This window comes from Magnolia sinica, chromosome 12 (genome assembly GCF_029962835.1).
Source record: "Magnolia sinica isolate HGM2019 chromosome 12, MsV1, whole genome shotgun sequence".
Classification (NCBI taxonomy): Eukaryota; Viridiplantae; Streptophyta; class Magnoliopsida; order Magnoliales; family Magnoliaceae; genus Magnolia; species Magnolia sinica.
Window position 1 is genome coordinate 14,286,941 of NC_080584.1, and position 20,771 is coordinate 14,307,711.

The 20,771-nt window shown below is 38.9% G+C and overlaps 1 protein-coding gene across 1 annotated transcript in view; it reads right to left on the reverse strand.

Moving 5' to 3' along the window:
* The window catches only part of LOC131219951 (uncharacterized), a 34,808-nt gene extending 18,545 nt beyond the window's left edge, over positions 1-16,263 (reverse strand). Inside the window, exons 1-13 of the mRNA XM_058214933.1 lie at positions 16,129-16,263; positions 14,296-14,344; positions 14,079-14,173; positions 13,711-13,759; positions 13,495-13,589; positions 4,926-4,974; positions 4,653-4,750; positions 2,837-2,885; positions 2,617-2,714; positions 1,834-1,882; positions 1,668-1,717; positions 818-866; positions 652-701 (exon numbers count right to left, since the gene is read on the reverse strand). Of these exons, the coding sequence (XP_058070916.1) occupies positions 652-701; positions 818-866; positions 1,668-1,717; positions 1,834-1,882; positions 2,617-2,714; positions 2,837-2,885; positions 4,653-4,750; positions 4,926-4,974; positions 13,495-13,589; positions 13,711-13,759; positions 14,079-14,173; positions 14,296-14,344; positions 16,129-16,263 (915 nt within the window). The remainder of the gene's footprint in view (positions 1-651; positions 702-817; positions 867-1,667; positions 1,718-1,833; positions 1,883-2,616; positions 2,715-2,836; positions 2,886-4,652; positions 4,751-4,925; positions 4,975-13,494; positions 13,590-13,710; positions 13,760-14,078; positions 14,174-14,295; positions 14,345-16,128) is intronic.
* Between the last annotated feature and the right edge of the window lie 4,508 nt (positions 16,264-20,771).

Here is a 20,771-nt window from a genome sequence, read left to right on the forward strand (position 1 = left end):
CGGACTATGCATTCCATGCATGCAAATACATGCCAAAAGACCAAATAAGTAATGATTATCATTTAACTGGAATGGTCACCGGGTCAAATGGTTAGGATTGCCTGATAATGTCCATTTTTGAACTATGGAGCTTGAAATGGCAGGAACACCTGGTGGGTAGTTTCCTGAATTTCCAAATGGAAGTATAGAAATACAATTACTCATCCTCATTTCGATGATATCAATGTTCTACGGGATTCTCTAGCCAATCGAGCAGACTCCAATTCTTTTATCACTAGGAGCATGGTTTAAGTCTCTGTATTGGAACATGTACAAGCACACGCAGCTCCTGTGTATGTATCAGATGAGATGCAGGCTTGTATCATGCTATTGATGTAAACTATGAACAATTTAGTGTTATAGCAGTCATACATCAGATATCAAATCTGAATGTTGATCAGTACTTTAAAGTCTTAAGCCATGACAAGCAAACAATTGAAAATCTCAACATAGCTTAGATAAATACAAAATATAGTGTATTGCTTCACATAAGAATAGTTCTAATAAATACAAAACTTACATAAGCAAACCAATTTCCTTACTAAAAATTACATTAATGATTAAACTGCTATCATTGAGAACACAAACTACAAGCATAAAAATTGCACACACCTCATCCTTGAGCACCACCATATAATCGTCATCTCCATCAACATTATTTTCTGCAGATTGTGAAGCATTTTTCAGTGATTTTGTAAAGTTTCTTCATACGGATGATAACAATAATAATTATAATAAACTGTTTGCATACAGTTCAAGATCAAACCACGAGCGTTACCTTCCTGTACATGTAAAGATGCAGGCTTATTTTCCAACAGGAAAGGGACCTGAAAATAAGATACAATAATGAAACTTTACACACACCCGAACAAAGGAGAACCATGCGTCATTTGGATGAGATTCAGATTTCAGACCACTCATCAGGCGGCGCATACCACAGGCAGCACATAACTCAAAATCTAGCAGATGGGATGATCCGGACTATGCATTCCATGCATATAAATAGATGGTGAAAGATAAAATAAGTAATGATTGTCATTTAACTGGAGTGGTCATCTGGTCAAATGGTTAGGAGTGCCTGGTCATTTCCATTTTTGATCTATGGAGTTTGAATGCCAGGAAGACATTGTGAGTAGATTCTCGAATTCCAAAATGCAAGTATAGAAATACAATTACTCATCCTCGTTTACATGATATCAATGTTCTAAAGGATTCTCTAGCCAATCAAGCAGACTCCAATTCTTTTATCACTAGAAGCATAGTTTAACTCTCTGTATAGGAACATGTACAGGCACAGGCAGCTCCTATGTATGTATCAGATGACATGCACACTGTACCATCCTGTAGATGTAAACTATGGACAATTTAGCATTATAACAATCGTACATCAGATGTCAAATCATATAAGGCCACATCTGAATGTTGACCAGTACTTCAAAGTCTTATGCCATGACCAGCAAACAATTGGAAATCACAATATAGCTTAGATAAACATAAATACAGTATTGCTTCATTTAAGAATAATTCAAACAAATACAAAACTTAAATAAACAAAACAATTTCCTTACTAAAAATTACATTAAACTGCTATCATTGACAACAAACTAGTGGCATAAAATTGCACACACCTCATCTTGGAGCACCACCATATCATCGATCTCTCCATCAACATTATTTCCTGCAAATTGTGAAGCATTTTTTGATGATTATGTAAAGTTTCTTCATAGGTGTAATAACAAAAATAATTATAATAAACTGTTTGCATACAATTCAAGATCAAACCATGAGCATTACCTTCCTGTACATGTAAAGATGCAGGCTTATTTTCCAATAGGAAAGGGATCTGTCAAAGAAGATACAACAATGGAATTTTACATACACGTGAACAAAGGAAAACCATGTGTGCCCTTCGGATGAGATTCAGACCACTCATTAGGTGGGGCATACCACGGGGGACCCATGGCTCAAAAATCTGACAGATGGGATGAACCCAACTATACATTCCATGGCATACAAATTATATGCTAAAGACCAAATAAGTAATGGTTAACATTTAACTGGATGGGTCCTCCGGTCAAATGGTTGTGATTGTGTGATCATTTCCATTTTTGAACTATGGACAGTGAATGCCAAGAACACCTGGTGAGTAGTTTCTTGTATTCCAAAATGCAACTATAGAAATACAATTACTCAAGCTTGTTTCCATGAGATCCATGTTCTATGTGATGCACTAGACAATCAAGCAGGGTCCAATTTTTTCATCACAATGAGCATGGTTTAAGTCTCTGTATTGGAACATGCACTCGCACAGGCAGCTCCTATGTATGTATCGAATGGCATACATACTGTATCATCCTATTGTTGTAAACTTCATTGTGGACAATTTAGTGTTATAACAGTCAATACATGCAGACATCGAATCATATAGTTTAGATAAAAAGACAATATAGTGTATTGCTTCATATAAGAACAATTCAAATAAATACAAATCTTACATAAACAAAAGTTTCCTTACAAAAAATTACATTAAACCGCTATCATCGACAACAAAAACTAGCAGCATAAAGTTGCACACACCTCATCCATGAGCACCGCCATATCATCATTGTCTCCATCAATATCATTGTCTGCAGATTGTGAATCATTTCCCACATCCTTGAACGCAACTCTGTGCTCTTTAGAAAGATATATCCTATTACTCAGCTGTGATTTTGTAAATTTTCTTTGTACAGATAATAACAATAATAATTATAATAAACTGTTTGCATACAATTTAACAACAAAGCAAGAGCCTTACCTTCGTGTAAATGTAAAGATGCAGACTCATTTTCTAATAGGAAAGGAACCTGACAAATAAGATACAAAAATGAAACTTTACATACACGTTAACAAAGGAGAACCACATGTCATTAGGATGAGATTCAGACCACTTATCAAGTGGGGCATACCACCAGGGGACCATAGCTCAAAAAACTAGCAGATGGGATGATCATACCTATACATTCCATGGCATACAAACAGATGCTAAAAGACCAAATAAGTAATGGTTAACATTTAACTGGATGGGTCATCTGGTTAAATGGTTAGCATCAATGTTCGAAATATTGGTATCGCGTTACATATTGCATCCTTGGGATATAGATACACATTGGTTATCGCAGGGGATATATCGTTTGTATCGGGTAATTTATCACACTTTTTGGGAAACATGGGGAAACATTGGGAAATGGTTGAATTTTTCAGTGAAACTTCATGGATTGTTATAAAAATAAAAATAAAAATAAAAATAAAAGACCTTATTGCACACTTTTCAATCATAACATCTCAAAAAAGAAGCGCACATAACAGGTTTCCTTTGTATAGGGGTCTTAAGTCATGCGCCCTTTGACTGAACTAATGCAACTATATTCAAATTAAGTGCATAACATTTAGAGTTATGTGATAATCATTTAATCAAAAACTCCTAAATACTTCGAAAATATTCTCAATTGATATTTGGTTGAAAGGAAATTTTGAAAAATAATAATATTTTAATAATTTTTAATTAAAAATGATTTTTATTTTTCAAAAGTTGACAAGAACTTAACAAATCAGTGGATCAGACCTCATACATGCTTGATTTCATGTTTGGAGTACAACATTGCAAGCAATTTGGGAGAAATTGGGGAATTTTCCCCAAATAGGACCACCTACACTCAAATTTTGAAATTAGAGTGCATCTGATGATCATTTCATCAAATACTCCTAAATACTTCAAAATTAGGCTCAATTGACAGTGGAATGAAGGAAATTTTCAAAAAAAAAAAACATGGAGAATAGAAATCAAAGCTCTAACTGTATAACTTTTCATGCAAAACATGAAGAACGAATGGATTTGTAACCATTTGATACTAAGTAAACATAATTTCAAAAAAAAAAAAAAAAAGGAATCGGAAATTGAAAATGCTCACCAGACCGAACATGTGGGATATGTCAGGACTACCTATGCATTTCGTATCACAAAGGTGGGATACAAGATATATCATCGGATATATTGGCCGATATCATCGATATTTAAAACATTGGTTAGGATTGTCTAGTCATTTCCATTTTGAATTATGGAACCTAAATGGCAAGAACACTTGGCGAGTAGTTTTTTGCATTGCAAAATGCAAGTATAGAAATACAATTACTCATCCTTGTTTCCATGATATCCATGTTCTAAGGGATTCACTAGACAATCACGCAAACTCCAATTCTTTTGTCACTACGAACATAGTTTAAGTCTCTATATTGGAACATGTGCAACTGTGTATGTCTCAGATGACATGCACACTGCATCATCTTATTGGTGTAAACTATGGACAATTTAGGGTTATTAAAGTCATACATGTAGATCTTAAATCATATAGGGCCCACATCTGAAAATTGACCAATGCTGAAACCATGACTAGGAAACTACTAAATGTCACAATATTAATTAAGATTAATAGAAAATATAGAGTGTATTGCTTCATATAAGAACAATTCAAACAAATACAAAACTTACATAAACAAAACACTTTCCTTGCTAAAAATTACAGCAAACCGCCACCATTGAGAACACAAACTAGGAGCATAAAAAAGGTACACACCTCATCCTTGAGCCCCACCATATCATCATTGTCTCCATCAATGTTATTGTCTGCAGATTGTGAAGCATTTTCCACATCCTTGCACACAACTCTGTGCTCTTTAGAAAGATATAACCAATTACTCAGTTGTGATTATGTAAAATTTCTTCATACGGGTAATAACAATAGTAATTGTGATAAATTATTCGCTTACAATTCAAGATCAAATCTGGTTACAATAATAACATAATAAACTGTTCGCTTACAATTCAAGATCCAATCCAGGAGCATTACCTTCATGTACATGCAAAGATGCAGGCTTATTTTCCAATGGGTAAGGGACCTGATGAATAATATACAACAATGAAATTATACATGCAGATCAAGAAAGGAAAACCATGTGTCATTTGGATGAGATTTAGACCACTTATCAGGGAGGGCATAACACTGAGGGGCCCATAGCTCACAAATCTGGTGGATGAGATGATCCTGACAATACATTCTGTGGCATACAGACATTCTGCATGGGTCATCTGGTCAGATGGTTAGGATTGTCTGATCATTTTTTAACTATGGACCTCAAATGGCAGGAACACCTGATGAGTAGTTTCTCTCATTCCAAAATGCAACTATATCAATACAATTACTCGTCCTTATTTCCATGAGATCCATGTTCTATGGGATTGACTAGACAATCAAGCAGACTCCAATTCTTTCATCACTAGAAGCATGGTTTAAATCTCTATATTGGAGCATGTACAGGCACAGGCAGTGCCAATGTATGTATTGGATGACATGCACACTATATTATCTTATTGGTGCAAACTATGGACAATTTAGTGTTATAACAGTCATACATGCAGACATCGAATCATATAGGGCCACATCTGAATATTGACCAGTACTTAAACCATGACTAGGAAACAACTGAAAATCACAATGTAATTAAGATTAATAGAAAATGTAGTGTATTGCTTCATATAAGAACAATTCAAACAAATACAAAACTTACATAACCAAAACAGTTTCCTTTTTAAAAATTGCATTAAATGCTATCATTGAGAACACAAATTAGGTGCATAAAAATGCACAAACCTCATCCTTGAGCACCATATCATCATTGTCTCCTTCAACATTATTGTCTACAGATTGTGAACCATTTTCCACATCCTTGAATACAACTCTGTGCTCTTTAGAAAGACACACCCAATTACTCAGTTGTGATTCGGTAAAAGTTCTTCATATGGGTAATAACGATAATAAATTGTTTGCATACAATTCAAGATCAAACCACAAGCATTACCTTCACGTACATGTGATAAAGTAGGCATATTTTCCAATTGGAAAGGGACCTGATGAATAAGATACAACAATAAAATTTGACATACACATGAACAAAGGAAAACCATGAGTCATTTGGATGAGATTCAGACCACTCATCAGCTAGGGCATGCCACAGGGGGAGCCATAGGTCAAAAATCTGGCAGATGGGATGATCTAACTATACATTCTCTGCCAAACAAATAAAAGCTAAAAAGACCAAATAAGTAATGGTTAACATTGGATGGGTCATCCAGTAAAATGAATAGGATTGTCTGATCATTTCCATTTTTGAACTATTGACCCTGAATGCCAAGATCACCTGGTGAGTGGTTTCTCACATTCCAAAATACAAGTATAGAAATACAATTACTTATCCTTTTTTCCATGAGATCAATATTCTATGGGATTCACCAGCCAATCAAACAGACTCCAATTCTTTTATCACTAGGAGCATGGTTAAGTCTCCATGTTGGAACACGTACAGGCACAGGCTGCGCCTATGTATGTATCGGATGACATGGACACTGTATCTGACGCAGGACAGCCCTAATTATGATGCATGCTCATGGAGATAATTAAACAGCGGAAATAAAAGGAATAAATGATCTAAAATTCCAACAATAATCATCATAACTGAGAAAATCATAAAGGAAACATGCAATGGAGCGGGCCATCACTACAACCATGGAGTATGGAATTCAATTACTACTTAGGTTGGATCCGGCGAGGGATGAGACCTCCCGATCTTGCATGGTCACACCCAATCGATCAATGAAGATCACTAGTCCGAAGAACCAAGAAGTTTCTCGGATTAGGGATTTGAGAATTTGGGGATTTAGGGTTTAGATCGGTTCTCAAGATTTTGATCGAAGAGGAATTAGCCAAAACAATAGAAGAAAGAAAGTTATTACCTTGAGGAAGTTGGAGGGGCACAAGAAGAAATTAGAAGAAGAAGATCAAGGGGAGAGAAGAAGCACCATTAGAGAGAAGAGAGGAAGGAGGCAACCAAAGGGTTTGCTTTTCATTCATCAATAGTTGAAATTCGTGTTTAGGGCTTTACCCCACTTAAATAAGCACATAAAGACATAAAATTACTAAAATACCCCTAGGATAAGCAAATAAAGATATAAGATTACTAAAAGACCGCTAACTAAGTCAAAAAACGTGCAAATAACATAAGTATGGGAAAGTTTGGGCGCTCGGTCCTCTTTCTCCAATCTTCCTTCACATGTGTCTTCCCTAAGTGGGGTCTTCTATATGTCCAATCACATGTGAAAGGTCTTCAACTCCTCAATATTCGCCTATCCACAAGGACGGCACTTGTGGTTGGCGCTTTCTTCGTTGGTACACCTTGAATGCACCTGTGTCCGCATCAATTCCCCTCGGGTGAGAAAAACTCGACCCCGACGAGTTGAAACTTTTGTAACGCTCAAGTAGATCTGGATCAATACCCTGCAATGCGTCGCCCGACAGCCACGTAGATTCAGACGATGGTTTGTTCTTCCACTTGACAAGATACCTTTGGAAACCCCCATCTCTCGTGGATACTATCTCGTCATCCAAGATTTCCTCAATTGCTTCTTTATGGGTAATGGGTGGAGGAGGGGGTGGAAGGGGTTGGGTAGCAAACTCAGAAAAAGGCCATGAAAGGGATGATGTATCAACAATGGGAGTATGGGCACGGACTAGATCTTCCACATTAAAAGTTGGATTAATGCTCATTTCAGATGGAAGGTCAACCCGATACGCGTTGGACCCAACCTTTTGTAATATCTTGAATGGTCCAGCACTACGCGCTTGTAATTTCTTTGCAGATCCTTGAGAGAATCGCTCTGGCCTTATTCGCACCATTACATAGTCTCCTTCTTGAAATTCTTGCACTCTACGATGAGAATCAGCTAAAACTTTATAATCATCATTGCTCTTATTTAACCGCTGTCTAATATGTGTATGCAAATCATGAATATGGCGTGCGAATGCATCGGCTGACTCAGAAGACCTTTGGGTAACAGACATAGGTAAGAGATCTATGGGCATTCTAGGTTTATAACCACTTACAATTTTAAAAGGACTCAACCCTGTAGATCTATTAATTGACCCATTATAAGCAAGTTCAGCAGTTGGTAAAATTAGGTCCCAAGTCTTAACATGTTCACCCACTAGACAACGTAGAAGATTTCCAAGGCTACGGTTTACCACTTCAGTTTGACCATCTGTTTGTGGGTGGTAAGCAGTAGAAAATTGCAAATGAGTTCCCATAATGTGCCACAGTGTCTTCCAAAAATAGCTAGTAAATCGAACATCACGATCAGACACTATGGTTTTAGGTAACCCATGGAGACGCACCACACCATCAAAAAAAAGACGAGCAACATGAGACGCATCTGACGTCTTCGAACATGGGAGGAAATGCGCCATTTTAGAAAAACGGTCCACAACGACAAAAACGGAATCGTGCTTTTTTATAGTCTTGGGAAGCCCGAGCACGAAGTCCATACTAATGTCCTGCCACGGAGCATGTGGCACTGGCAATGGCGTGTACAACCCAGTATTTTGCTTTCTTTGCTTTGCCAGCTGACATGTTCGACACTGCCCTAAAACTTTGGCTACATCTCGCTTGAGGCTTGGCCAATAGAAACGATCTTCCACGAGGGCAATGGTCTTATCACGACCAAAATGGCCAGCTATCCCTCCTGAATGAAGCTCCCAGATGAGGAATTCACGAAGGGACATACGGGGAATACAAAGTCTGTCTCCCTTGAAAAGAAAGCCATCTTTAAGAACATATCCACCCATAATATGCTGGTCACTAGAGAGCGACGTGTAAGTACCCCCAAAATCAGGACATATGGGGTATTCATCTTTCAGTTGCTCAAATCCGACTACCTCTACACTCAAAGAGTTGAGCAACGCCACTCTCCTACTAAGGGCATCCGCTGGTTTGTTTTCAACCCCGGCCTTGTGTTTCAAAACAAACGAATATTCCTGAAGAAACGCTACCCACTTGGCATGCCTTGGGTTGAGTTTCTTCTGAGAATGCAAATATCTTAGAGCCTCATGGTCAGAAAACAAAACGAATTCTTATGGTAGGAGGTAGTATCACCAATGTCTCAGGGATTGCACTACCGCATAAAATTCTTTGTCGTAAGTGGAGTATTTTTGTTTTGCCTCATTCAGTTTCTCACCGAAATAGGCCACCGGGTGTCCTTCTTGACTCAACACTCCACCTATACCGACACCAGACGCATCGCACGCTACTACAAAGATTGTAGAAAAGTCAGGTAGACGCATGACAGAGCTTCCACCATCTTGCCCTTAATATATTTAAAAGCCTTGACGGTGGCTATAGACCACACGAACTCTCCCTTTTTCATGCACTCGATAAATGGAGCAATGATAGTTCTAAAACACCTAAAGAAACTACGATAAAAAGTTGCTAGGCCGTGAAAACTTCGCACCTCATGAATGTTCCTTGGTTCTGGCCACTCAACTATGGCCCTGACTTTTTCAGGGTCTGCGCGCATCCCTTCAGATGACACTATAAATCCTAAGAACACAACTTGGTTAGACATGAATGCACATTTCTTAAGATTAGCGTACAACTTTTCCTTCCTAAGGACACTACAGACCTTCTTTAAATGTTCAAGGTGTGATTCCTTAGTGGTACTATAAATAAGAATATCGTCAAAGTACACCACTAGGAATTTTTCCATGAACGGCCTCAAAGCTTGGGTCATCACCCGCATGAAAGTACTGGGTGCGTTAGTCAAGCCGAAGGGCATGACCAACCACTCATACAACCCATCTTTCGTCTTAAACGCCGTCTTCCACTCATCTCCTGGGCGTATACGAATTTGGTGATATCCACTCTTGAGGTCTATCTTAGAGAATATAGTGGACCTGGCCATCATGTCAAGCATATCATCAAGTCTAGGTATAGGGAACCTATACTTGACAGTAATTTTGTTTATGGCACGGCTATCCACACACATGCGCCACATGCCGTCTTTCTTTGGCGTCAACAATGCAGGCACGGCACACGGGCTCATACTCTCTTGGATGAAACCCTTTTGCAGAAGCTCATCAACTTGCTTCTTCAACTCTGCATGCGCTGCAGGATTCATCCTGTGGTGAGGAAGGTTCGGTAGAGTAGACCCTGGGACAAGATCAATGGCATGCTGTATGTCCCTCATAGGTGGCAACTCATTCGGTAAGTCTTCAGGAAATACATCACTGTATTCCTTCAGGACTAAGATCACCTCACAGGGCAACTCTGATGGAACCTCAGGTGTAATTTCTCTAGCCACAAGGGCATACACCATAGAATCCTCCTTAGCCTCTTTTTCAAACTCTCTTGCGCTGATTATATGTAAAGACTTAGGGTTGGATTTCCCCATTTCTCTAGGCTCACTTGCCTTCTCATCCTTCTTCTTTCCTAGTGTATTCTCAGGTGGCATGGGATTAAGTTTGATCTTTTTACCATTATACATAAAAGTACACGCATTCGAACGGCCAAAGATCTTGACATCATTATCGAATAGCCACGGTCTACCTAGGATAACATGCCCCACATCCATAGGTAAAACATCACACCACAGGGACTCTTTGTATGACCCAAACTCGATGGGGACTAGACATTGCTGGGTGACAGGTAGGGATGTCTTGTCAACCCAAGAAACTTTATACGGGTCTGGATGAGGTGTGGATTTCAGTTTTAAGCGATCTAAGGTGCTAGTGGAAATCACATTCTGACAACTTCCACTGTCCACTATCACCTTACAATTCTTTTCACCACACTTGGCAATAGTGTAGAAGATAGTGCTTCGACGCCAGTCAGCACTACTTCGAGACTGAGCTAACACACGCCTGACTACTGCAAGCGTTGCTTCTCCATCCACTTCTTCATCAGTAAGTCCTCCTTCAGGGTGATACTCTTCAACTTCATAATCACCCTGGTCATCTCCACCCTCGTGGGATTCGCCTATAACTAAGGCTCTCCCACGGCTCTTCGTAGGACACTGATTAGACATGTGGCCAAGGTTGCCACACTCATAGCACCTCACTTGGCTCATGTTACTAGGACCGGCACCAAGAACCCCTTTGCCCTTGTCCTCCCTAGGCCTAGGCGGAATGGTCGCCTATGCCCTAGGTTGATTACCAATATTAGGTCTAGTTCCTTGGGAATTAGATCTAGTATTGGAGTCTCGGGACTCAAAACGACGAACGACAGGAGCCTTCAGATACTGCTCTAACTCCTGCACGACTTGATATGCTTCATCTAAGTCCGTTAAGGGCCGAGTGATAAGCTCGCGCTGAAGATCCGCACAAAGGCCCGTCTTAAAACGCGAGAGCGTTACTAGAGGGTCTTCTCGGATATCACATCGCATCACATACTCTTCAAATTTAGCGATGTAGTCAGCGGCAGACATTGACCCTTGGCGTAAGGATTGCCATTGGTCAAGGAGCTTCTGACGGTATGAGAGAGGAAGGTACTTCTCCTTCAACTTCTCTTTCATCTCATACCAATGTGTGATAGGGGCTCTACCAACTCTCTCTACCCTACGCTCGGTGTTGGTCCAGAAGAGCTTGGCTTGACCCACAAGCTTCATCTTAGCAAACCGCATTTGATGGTTTTCCGACATGCCATACCACTCAAAGTAGTGGTCCATGTCAGCAACCCAGTCAAGGAATGCCTTGGGATCCAAGCGTCCATCAAAACTCGGGGCCTCAACTCTCACACTCTTCATCGCACGCTCATCTGGATCATAACGGTCTTGATGATCACATGTGGTTCGTGCCTCTCGCACCACACCACGACCGTTACCACGATCTCTATCCTCACTACCACCACGTGTGGCAGCACGTTCTTCAATGATTCCTTCCACTTGGGAGTGCGCATCTTCCCCTACAGCGGGGTTTTCCTTTTGGGACGCCTCTAGTTGCTCCACCTTAGTCATGGTGGTGGTAATTTGGTTCTCAAGGCGGGCAAACTCACGCCTTTGACTCGCTTCTAGGGCGGTTATCTTTAGTAACAATTGAGCAAGTTGCTCAGATAACTGCTCGTTATTCATGGTAGGTTGAAGTCCGAAACCTCTACCTCTTCTCGTGGGCATACAATGAAGACTTGAACCAAACTCTACCTAACTAGACTACTAGGTGTTATGACTTTCAAGATGAATGCGATGAATGCAAAACTACTATGAACTGACACAATTAAGTTGAAACAGGAAACAACTCAAATCTGAAAATTTTCCAGATTAGAAACTTTCTAAAATTGGAAAGTTTCGAAAATTGAAAACTTTCTAAACTTGAAACTTTCCCAAGTTAAACCTAAAAATCAAAACCCTAATTTGATAACTCGATCTAGACAAAAACCATGCAAGCCTAGGCTCTGATACCAAATTTGACGCAGGACAGCCCTAATTATGATGCATGCTCATGGAGATAATTAAACAGCGGAAATAAAAGGAATAAATGATCTAAAATTCTAACAATAATCATCATAACTGAGAAAATCATAAAGGAAACATGCAATGGAGCGGGCCATCACTACAACCATGGAGTATGGAATTCAATTACTACTTAGGTTGGATCCGGCGAGGGATGAGACCTCCCGATCTTGCATGGTCACACCCAATCGATCAATGAAGATCACTAGTCCGAAGAACCAAGAAGTTTCTCGGATTAGGGATTTGAGAATTTGGGGATTTAGGGTTTAGATCGGTTCTCAAGATTTTGATCGAAGAGGAATTAGCCAAAACAATAGAAGAAAGAAAGTTATTACCTTGAGGAAGTTGGAGGGGCACAAGAAGAAATTAGAAGAAGAAGATCAAGGGGAGAGAAGAAGCACCATTAGAGAGAAGAGAGGAAGGAGGCAACCAAAGGGTTTGCTTTTCATTCATCAATAGTTGAAATTCGTGTTTAGGGCTTTACCCCACTTAAATAAGCACATAAAGACATAAAATTACTAAAATACCCCTAGGATAAGCAAATAAAGATATAAGATTACTAAAAGACCGCTAACTAAGTCAAAAAACGTGCAAATAACATAAGTATGGGAAAGTTTGGGCGCTCGGTCCTCTTTCTCCAATCTTCCTTCACATGTGTCTTCCCTAAGTGGGGTCTTCTATATGTCCAATCACATGTGAAAGGTCTTCAGCTCCTCAATATTCGCCTATCCACAAGGACGGCACTTGTGGTTGGCGCTTTCTTCGTTGGTACACCTTGAATGCACCTGTGTCCGCATCAGTATCATATTATTGGTGCAAACCATAGACAATTTAGTGTTTTAACAGTCATACATGCAGACATCAAATCATATAGGGCCCACATCTGAATATTGACCAGTCCTTAAACCATGACAATAAAACAGCTGAAATCGCAGTATAATTTAGATTAATAGAAAATATAGTGTATTGCTTCATATAAGAACAATTCAAACAAATACAGAACTTACATGAACAAAACAGTTTCCTTATTAAAAATTACATTAAACTGCTATCATTGAGAACACAAATTAGAAGCATAAAATTGCACACACCTCATTGTTGAGCACCATATCATCATTGTCTCCACCAACATTATTATCTGCAGACTGTGAACCATTTTCCACACCCTTGAACACAACTCTGTGCTCTTTAGAAAGAAATACCCAATTAGTCAGTAGTGATTCTCCAATTTTTTTCATACAGGTAATAACAATAGTTATATAAGAAACTGTTTGCAGACAATTCAAGATCAAATCCACGAGTATTACCTTCGCATACATGTAAAGATGCAGACTTATTTTCCAATGGGAATGGGACCTGATGAATAAGATACAACAATGAAATTTTACATACACATGAACAAAGGAAAACCATGTGTCATTTGGATGAGATGCAGACTCCAATTCTTTTATCACTAGGAGCATGGTTTAATTCTCTGACCAGTTCTTAAACCATGACAATAAAACAACTGAAATTGCAATATAATTTAGATTAATAGAGATATAGTGAATTGCTTCATATAAGAACAATTTAAACAAATACAAAACTTACCACAAACAAAACAGTTTCATTATTAAAAATTACATCAAACTGCTATCATTGAGATCACAAATTAGGAGCATAAAAATGCACACACCTTATCCTTGAGCACCATATCATTGTTGTCTCCATCAACATTATTATCTGCAGATTTTGAACCGTTTTCCATATCCTTGAACACAACTCTATGCTCTTTAGAAACACATACCCAATTACTCAGCTGTGATTCTGTAAAATTTCTTTGCACGGGTAATAATAATAGTTATATAATAAACTGTTTACATACAATTCAAGATCAAATCCACAAGCATTACCTTCGCGTACATGTAAAGATGCAGGCTTATTTTCCAATAGGAAAGGAGCCTGATGAATAAGAAAAAACAATCAAATTTTATATACACGTGAACAAAGGAAAACCATGTGTCATTTGGATGAGATTCAGACCGCTCATCATGTGGGGTATACCATGGGGAGCCCATAGCTCAAAATCAGGCAGATGGGATGATCGTGACAATACATTCCATGGCATACAGATAGATACTAAAAGACCAAATAAGTAATAGCGAACATTTAACTGCATGGATTATTTGGTCAAATGGTTAGGATTGTCTGACCATTTCCATTTTTGAACTATGGACCCTGAATGGCAAGAACACCTGGTGAACTCTGTATCACATCCACAAGTACCATGTACTTGTTTATTGATTAAAAACAAGACCCTATTTTGCTGCCACTTAAAAATGAATCCATCTCATTTTCGTTAATCATAATTATGTATTAGAGATCACAAGGACAAAAATAATAATATCGATGACCAACTATCATGATCTCTGATACTCAATTACAATTAACTAAAATGAGATGACCTGATCATTTTGATTAATCGCAACTATGTATCAGGGGTCATAGACCTGTTGGTCATCAAGATTATTTTTTTCACATAATTACAATTAACCAATATGAGGTAACTCATTTTAAAGTGGCACCAAAACAGACCCTAAGTGTTTTCTGATGGACACAGGTCTATCCCCATCAGCCATAAACAACTTCACCACTGGGGGGGGGGGGGGGGGGGGCGGGGCCGGGGGGCAGGGAAGGGGGCAGCCAAGAGAAAGAAGCAACTGGCCGGGCAGGCCCATCAGCTTGTAGAACCTGGTCCTGGGCATGAAGTTTTAGTCCAGGCCCATTTGAAGGGGAGTCAATGGGCTGTGCTGGTAGACGGGCCTGTGTGTGGCCTGTCAAGGGCTGGGCATGGTTTGCTCAATCAGGCAAGATTGTTCCTGCCCGGGAAATCGAGCCCGTTTATTTTAATGGGCCAGGATCGGACTCTATTTTGAAGCCTCCTCGGTCCTGCCCAAAAGAATGTTTCACCTTTCACTTTTCAAGATAAAAACGATAGGTCGTATTATGGGCGATGTCGTCATCTGATGAGGAGATTTTTTTTTAAAAAAAATTATTTAATAAGATTTTTAAAAAAATAAAAATAAAAAATACATAGTAGTGAAATGAAACCCTGGGGGGGCGCGAAGGGGAATAGCTTAGAATCGGAACCGTTGATCTAACAGGGTCCCAATAGATCAGATGCAGTGAAAGATCCTAACCCTCTGTTCTTTAGTTTAATTTCCAATGGATTTATGTCGTGTTTCTTCTTAACGTAACTCCATTCGTAGAAGGGCTATGATCTTCCAATCCATGACTTATTTTTATCTGTAGAAACCAATCTATGATGCATGGGAGACTTCCAAATCCATAGTGTGGCCCATGACCCATCAAATCCAAGGGTTCAGATCACCACGCCATAGTCTCACATGCATGAAATCCTGTAGCAAGAAACTACTCCAGTAATGTCTCCGGGCCGGGCCTAGGTGGGCTCAGCCTCCATCCTGCCATTATTAGCATGGGCCAGGCCCACGCCGATCATGATCAGTCCAAAATCAGCCCGACAGTGACCCCATAGAGATATCCGTCCGATCAAACGGCACGCATTCCTAAATTCCGCTTTTAAGACCTTTCTTTTACAGAGAAATGCAAAAAAAAAAAAAAAAAAATGGAAAAAGAAAAAGAACTCCTGGAAATCTCTACCGTCGATAAAAAACAAGAAAAGAAAAGAAAAGAAAATTCAAGAAATACGAATCGAGAACACGCACTTCGTTCACAGAAGGGATCAGTGGATTGGTGTTGTCGCCGTCGTCATCTTTAGCGCCGAAGCATCCGAACAAGAATCGCATCCTTCGGGAGATCGTCAGGAGATGATCCAAGCAATCTGGTCGATCTGGATTCATTTTGGCAAATCTCAAGAATCAGAACAGGACAGCTTGCTCGGATTCGATCGTTTGGGAAACCCTAATTTCGATTTGACTGGATTTCAGAAACCGTGTAGGAAGGTTTTTAGGGTTTTGGAGAAAAAGGGGCGGAGAAATGGGAGAAAATGAGAAGGAGATGATTCGAGCAGAGAGAAGAAGAAATGGGTTTTGAGAGAGAGAGAGAGAGAGAGAGAGATTTGAAAGTGAGGAATTATATAATACGTGACTCGCATTTTTACACACTATACACGAGTTTTCAATAATGACAAGGTGGCCCAATTGAAGGAATCCGGACCATTCATCTGTTGGTAAGAATAGTAAATAGTTTATAAATTTATTTATTTTAATAAATTTAATTATTAAAAATGCAAAATTTGGGACCTTTTCTAGTTGAATTTTGATCGTTAGTTTATTCCTCTTCTAAATCAATATTTTTATTAAAAATATCAGATTATTAATAAAATTTGATCAAAATATTTTTCATGATCTTCATCTGTAGTAATTAAAATCATATCAACGGTTTGGATTAATATATAATGAACCCCATTTGTCAGAATTAAAATCTAGTATATGGTATGAAAAGTATGGGTAACTTTTTATGTAATTATCTTTGAAAGAAATAAAAGGAGGGAAAACGATTCGTACGTGCGCATGCGACGGGCGCGTTTTCGATAATGAGACTTCTGCGGGAGTAGATAATAGAATGCCGGTTTACGGAAAATATGCAGGTATGATACACGTGTTATAGATCAGGTCCGTTGATCATGTAGATAGGCCACTATTTGTTTGCTTTAAGAATCATTATTTTCCAATTATCGATATTTACAGGATTTTATGAGAAGAACGAGAAAATTTCTACACTCAATGGAGTATTATGGCCCACCTGATGAATGGACCTTATTGAACTTTGAAATGAGTGGTCTTGATCTTTCGAACGGGTGTGATTTTGCATGGAGTGGCAATTCTCCATATGTACTCATGCGCAACGGTCTAGAGCTCCGTTGGAGCAGAAGGAGCGGACGGGAAGCGGATTGCCTGCGATCGACGCGGATTTCCCGCGAAAGCCTTTTGCAGAATTCCTGCACTGGGATGTGGGTGGGACCCACCATGATGTTTGTGGGAAATCCATCCTGTCCATCCGTTTTGAGAGATCCTTTTAGGACATTAAAAAAAAAAAAAAAAAAGAGGTGGATCCAAAACTTAAGTGAACCACACGAGAGGAAACAGTGGGGATTCAATGATCACCGTTGAAACATTCAAATGGTCATAAAAGTTTTAAATCAGGATAAGGTTTTTATTCTCACATCAACACAGTGGTAATGACCTTATAAACGGTTTGGATGGCATATAAACATCAAGGTTGAGCCCAAGAAGATTTCAACGGCTGACATTTCTTTCACTAATTTTCCTTCTCGTGTGGCCCACTTGAGTTTTGGATCCACCTCAATTTTAGCTACATGTCCTAAAATAAGCTCAAAAATGGATGGAAAGGGTCGATTTCTCAAAAACATTAAAGTGGGCCCCACCCAACATCCCAGCGCAGGAACTTCATGTGAAAGGCTGTTGCAGGAAATCCGCATCCATCCAGGGCACCAAATATTCCTGGAGCTGTGTGGGGCCAAAAGAGATGTTAGTAAAAAATCTAATCCGTTTATCTGTTTTTAAAGACTACAATAAGAGGATTATAAAAATCAGGTAAATCTAAAACTCATGTGAAACATACCACATAATATATAGTAGGGATTCAACGCCTATGGGTCACAGAAGTTTTGTATCAGGATGAAATTTGTTACTACAGTTTATCTGAGTGGTAGTGACCCTATGAACGGTTTGGATGGCATATAAACATAATGGTCAGCTTCAGGAAAGTTTCAAGGGTGGACGTTTTTGTTCCAACCGTTTGGTTGGTGTGGCTCACCTTAGTTTTGGATAAGCCTGAATTTTAGATCTATGTCCAATTGTGGTACTTAAAAATATTTGAATGGAGTGGATTTGTCACGGACATCTCTATGGGACAAGGATTTCCTGCGAAAGGATGTTGGGTGGGGCCCACTGCAATGTACGTTATAAATCCATTCCGTCCATCCATTTTTTGAGCTCGTTTTAGTACATTCTACCAAAAATGAGGTGGATGCAACACTCTAAGAGCCTATTTGGATTCGCATATAAGAGGGCGGTGTATCGTATTAGAAGTAAATATTCTCGAATATTCCAATTACACGGCATTTGGATTGGAGTGTATAACGGACGGTATCCCATGCGCGCGATTTCAGTCCGTTACCAAAAATTCGAAATCACGGTATTGTGTTGTCAGAGTTCACGCCTCTCGTCATTACAGGCAAATGACGGCACTGCACTGTATTTCCCTTCTCGAGAAAGGAAGACTGATGACTGAAATATCAGCTTCATGTCGTTCTATCGCATGGGAGAAGAGAAGTTCGCTACACCAGCGGTGATAAGCGTCACTGCATAGGTTGCATGTCGCCATAGCAACAAGTTTTGTCTTCTCCGAACCACTGATAAGAACTACCATAGGCAGTATAACTCCAAACGCCGTTGCCCTTCGAATCGTGCCGAAGCACCCCACATCGTCCGGCGGAAGGTCATCCCTACAGGTATGAATCTCATTCCTCTGGATAAAAACATGTGATACTTCTCGCCTGTAAGAGTTACCCTACCTAGGCAGACCTCCTGTATCGCTCTCATCGAGTGCAATATTTCTGGAGGAGGATGGAGGGTATACTGTTGGTCGTATACACCTGTATTTGTGAAACCCTTCAGCCTTGTCCAGATTTGTTCGATAGAGATAATATAAGGTAAATCTTGTTCTGTATAGAATCCTAGTTGGGATTTTGGAAATGACGGTTGCATATCTTCCAAGTTGCAGGTAGGGTGTGATGTTGTCAATGCCTATAAATAGTGGAATGAATTTTTTAATTTGCTCCTATTGATAAAAACCGAGCATGGTCTCATTTCTTCAAAAATTTCTGTTTCTGAAAATGATTCTGTATCTGAAATGGCTCTACTACTTTCGGTTGATCTGTCTGAGGTATAACTCTTCAAAATCGTTTTTCTGGACATCTGCACAAATTTAAACTGATTATTATGGATTTCTAATAGCCATTTCAAGATGAATCTCTCTTAAGATAACGGTTTTTCCATTTTCAGCTATGTATCCATTGCTAACTGTCAGGATTATCAGTAGAAGATGTTCACTGATAACTATACAGTATGCATATTTACAACTCATTGGTCCTCTAACGATATGTTTTTTTTAGTGCTCCTATGAGTATATGGTATTCTAATTCAAATCACCATTTTCTACTTTTCGAAAAGAAGCAATGCATGCTATGAGAGCTCATTATTAAACTATCATCTCCTTAACCAAATTTTTTTCATCGCGTAATCGAACCCTCACCCCTACAATATATCATGCGCTGATGCAGACAATAGAAGTTTTGCAGCCCTCAGTGCAAAATTTCCAACTCGCTACAATCTCTTTGCCATATAATAGGTATGTCATTACTGATTTTGAAATACTGTTTATATCACCATGTATGATGTTCATTGACAACTAACTCAATCATAAGATTAATATGTATATCAGAATCATTAAGAGCTTATTTGGGTAATTGTATGTCTCTTACAGGTGATTGTCAATGGTAAGTCATTACAGGTGACGGTCACTTACATGGGAATGTATGGATGCCTATAAGTCAGTTATGGAGAAGCGACTTCAATCCCCCATCCCCTTGTAGGTTATTGGTAGATTTGCCTGTGAGTAACTTACAGGCTATAAATAGATATTGATACGATGTCTGCACGAACTATGAGATGTATCCATGCCTGTATATGTTCAAATCAGGGTGATACCTGTTAAACTCCCTGAATATGTTTTGCATTATGATTTGCATAAGTACTGTATGAACATTTCCTGTACCATTAAATTATCATACATTAATATAAATGTGTACAGTAAATAACTGTAAACGTTACATTTGCCTTCGCTTATTTCATAGTAAACATATTTGTGTAGCTGTTAAATCTGGATTGGGATGGTAACATGATAGCTAAATTATCTGATAACAAATATGTGCATGGTTTCATGTTTGCAGTCAAATCTGTATATTAAATAAAACAGAAGTGTATATTAATGTATGAAACAGTTTACATAAAAACATATGCATGACAAACATTTAAATTTGATCTGTAATGCTTGTCACATATCCTTTCCATACTCTCAATATAAATTTTATGAATTCTTTGTAATTCCCAATCAAATAACTTTCATCTCCAATAGTCATATGGCTTCCGATAGTGCTGAAAACAGTAATGAAAGGTCATCTGCTAATGAATGGACTGAGAGTGAAGTAGCCGCTGCATTAATAGCCATAACAGCTTCTGCATGTCTAATGGGTGCTGCAGAATATTATCGTCGTTACTATATTAAATCAGAGTATAAGGATTGTTATATTAAGAGGGAGAGA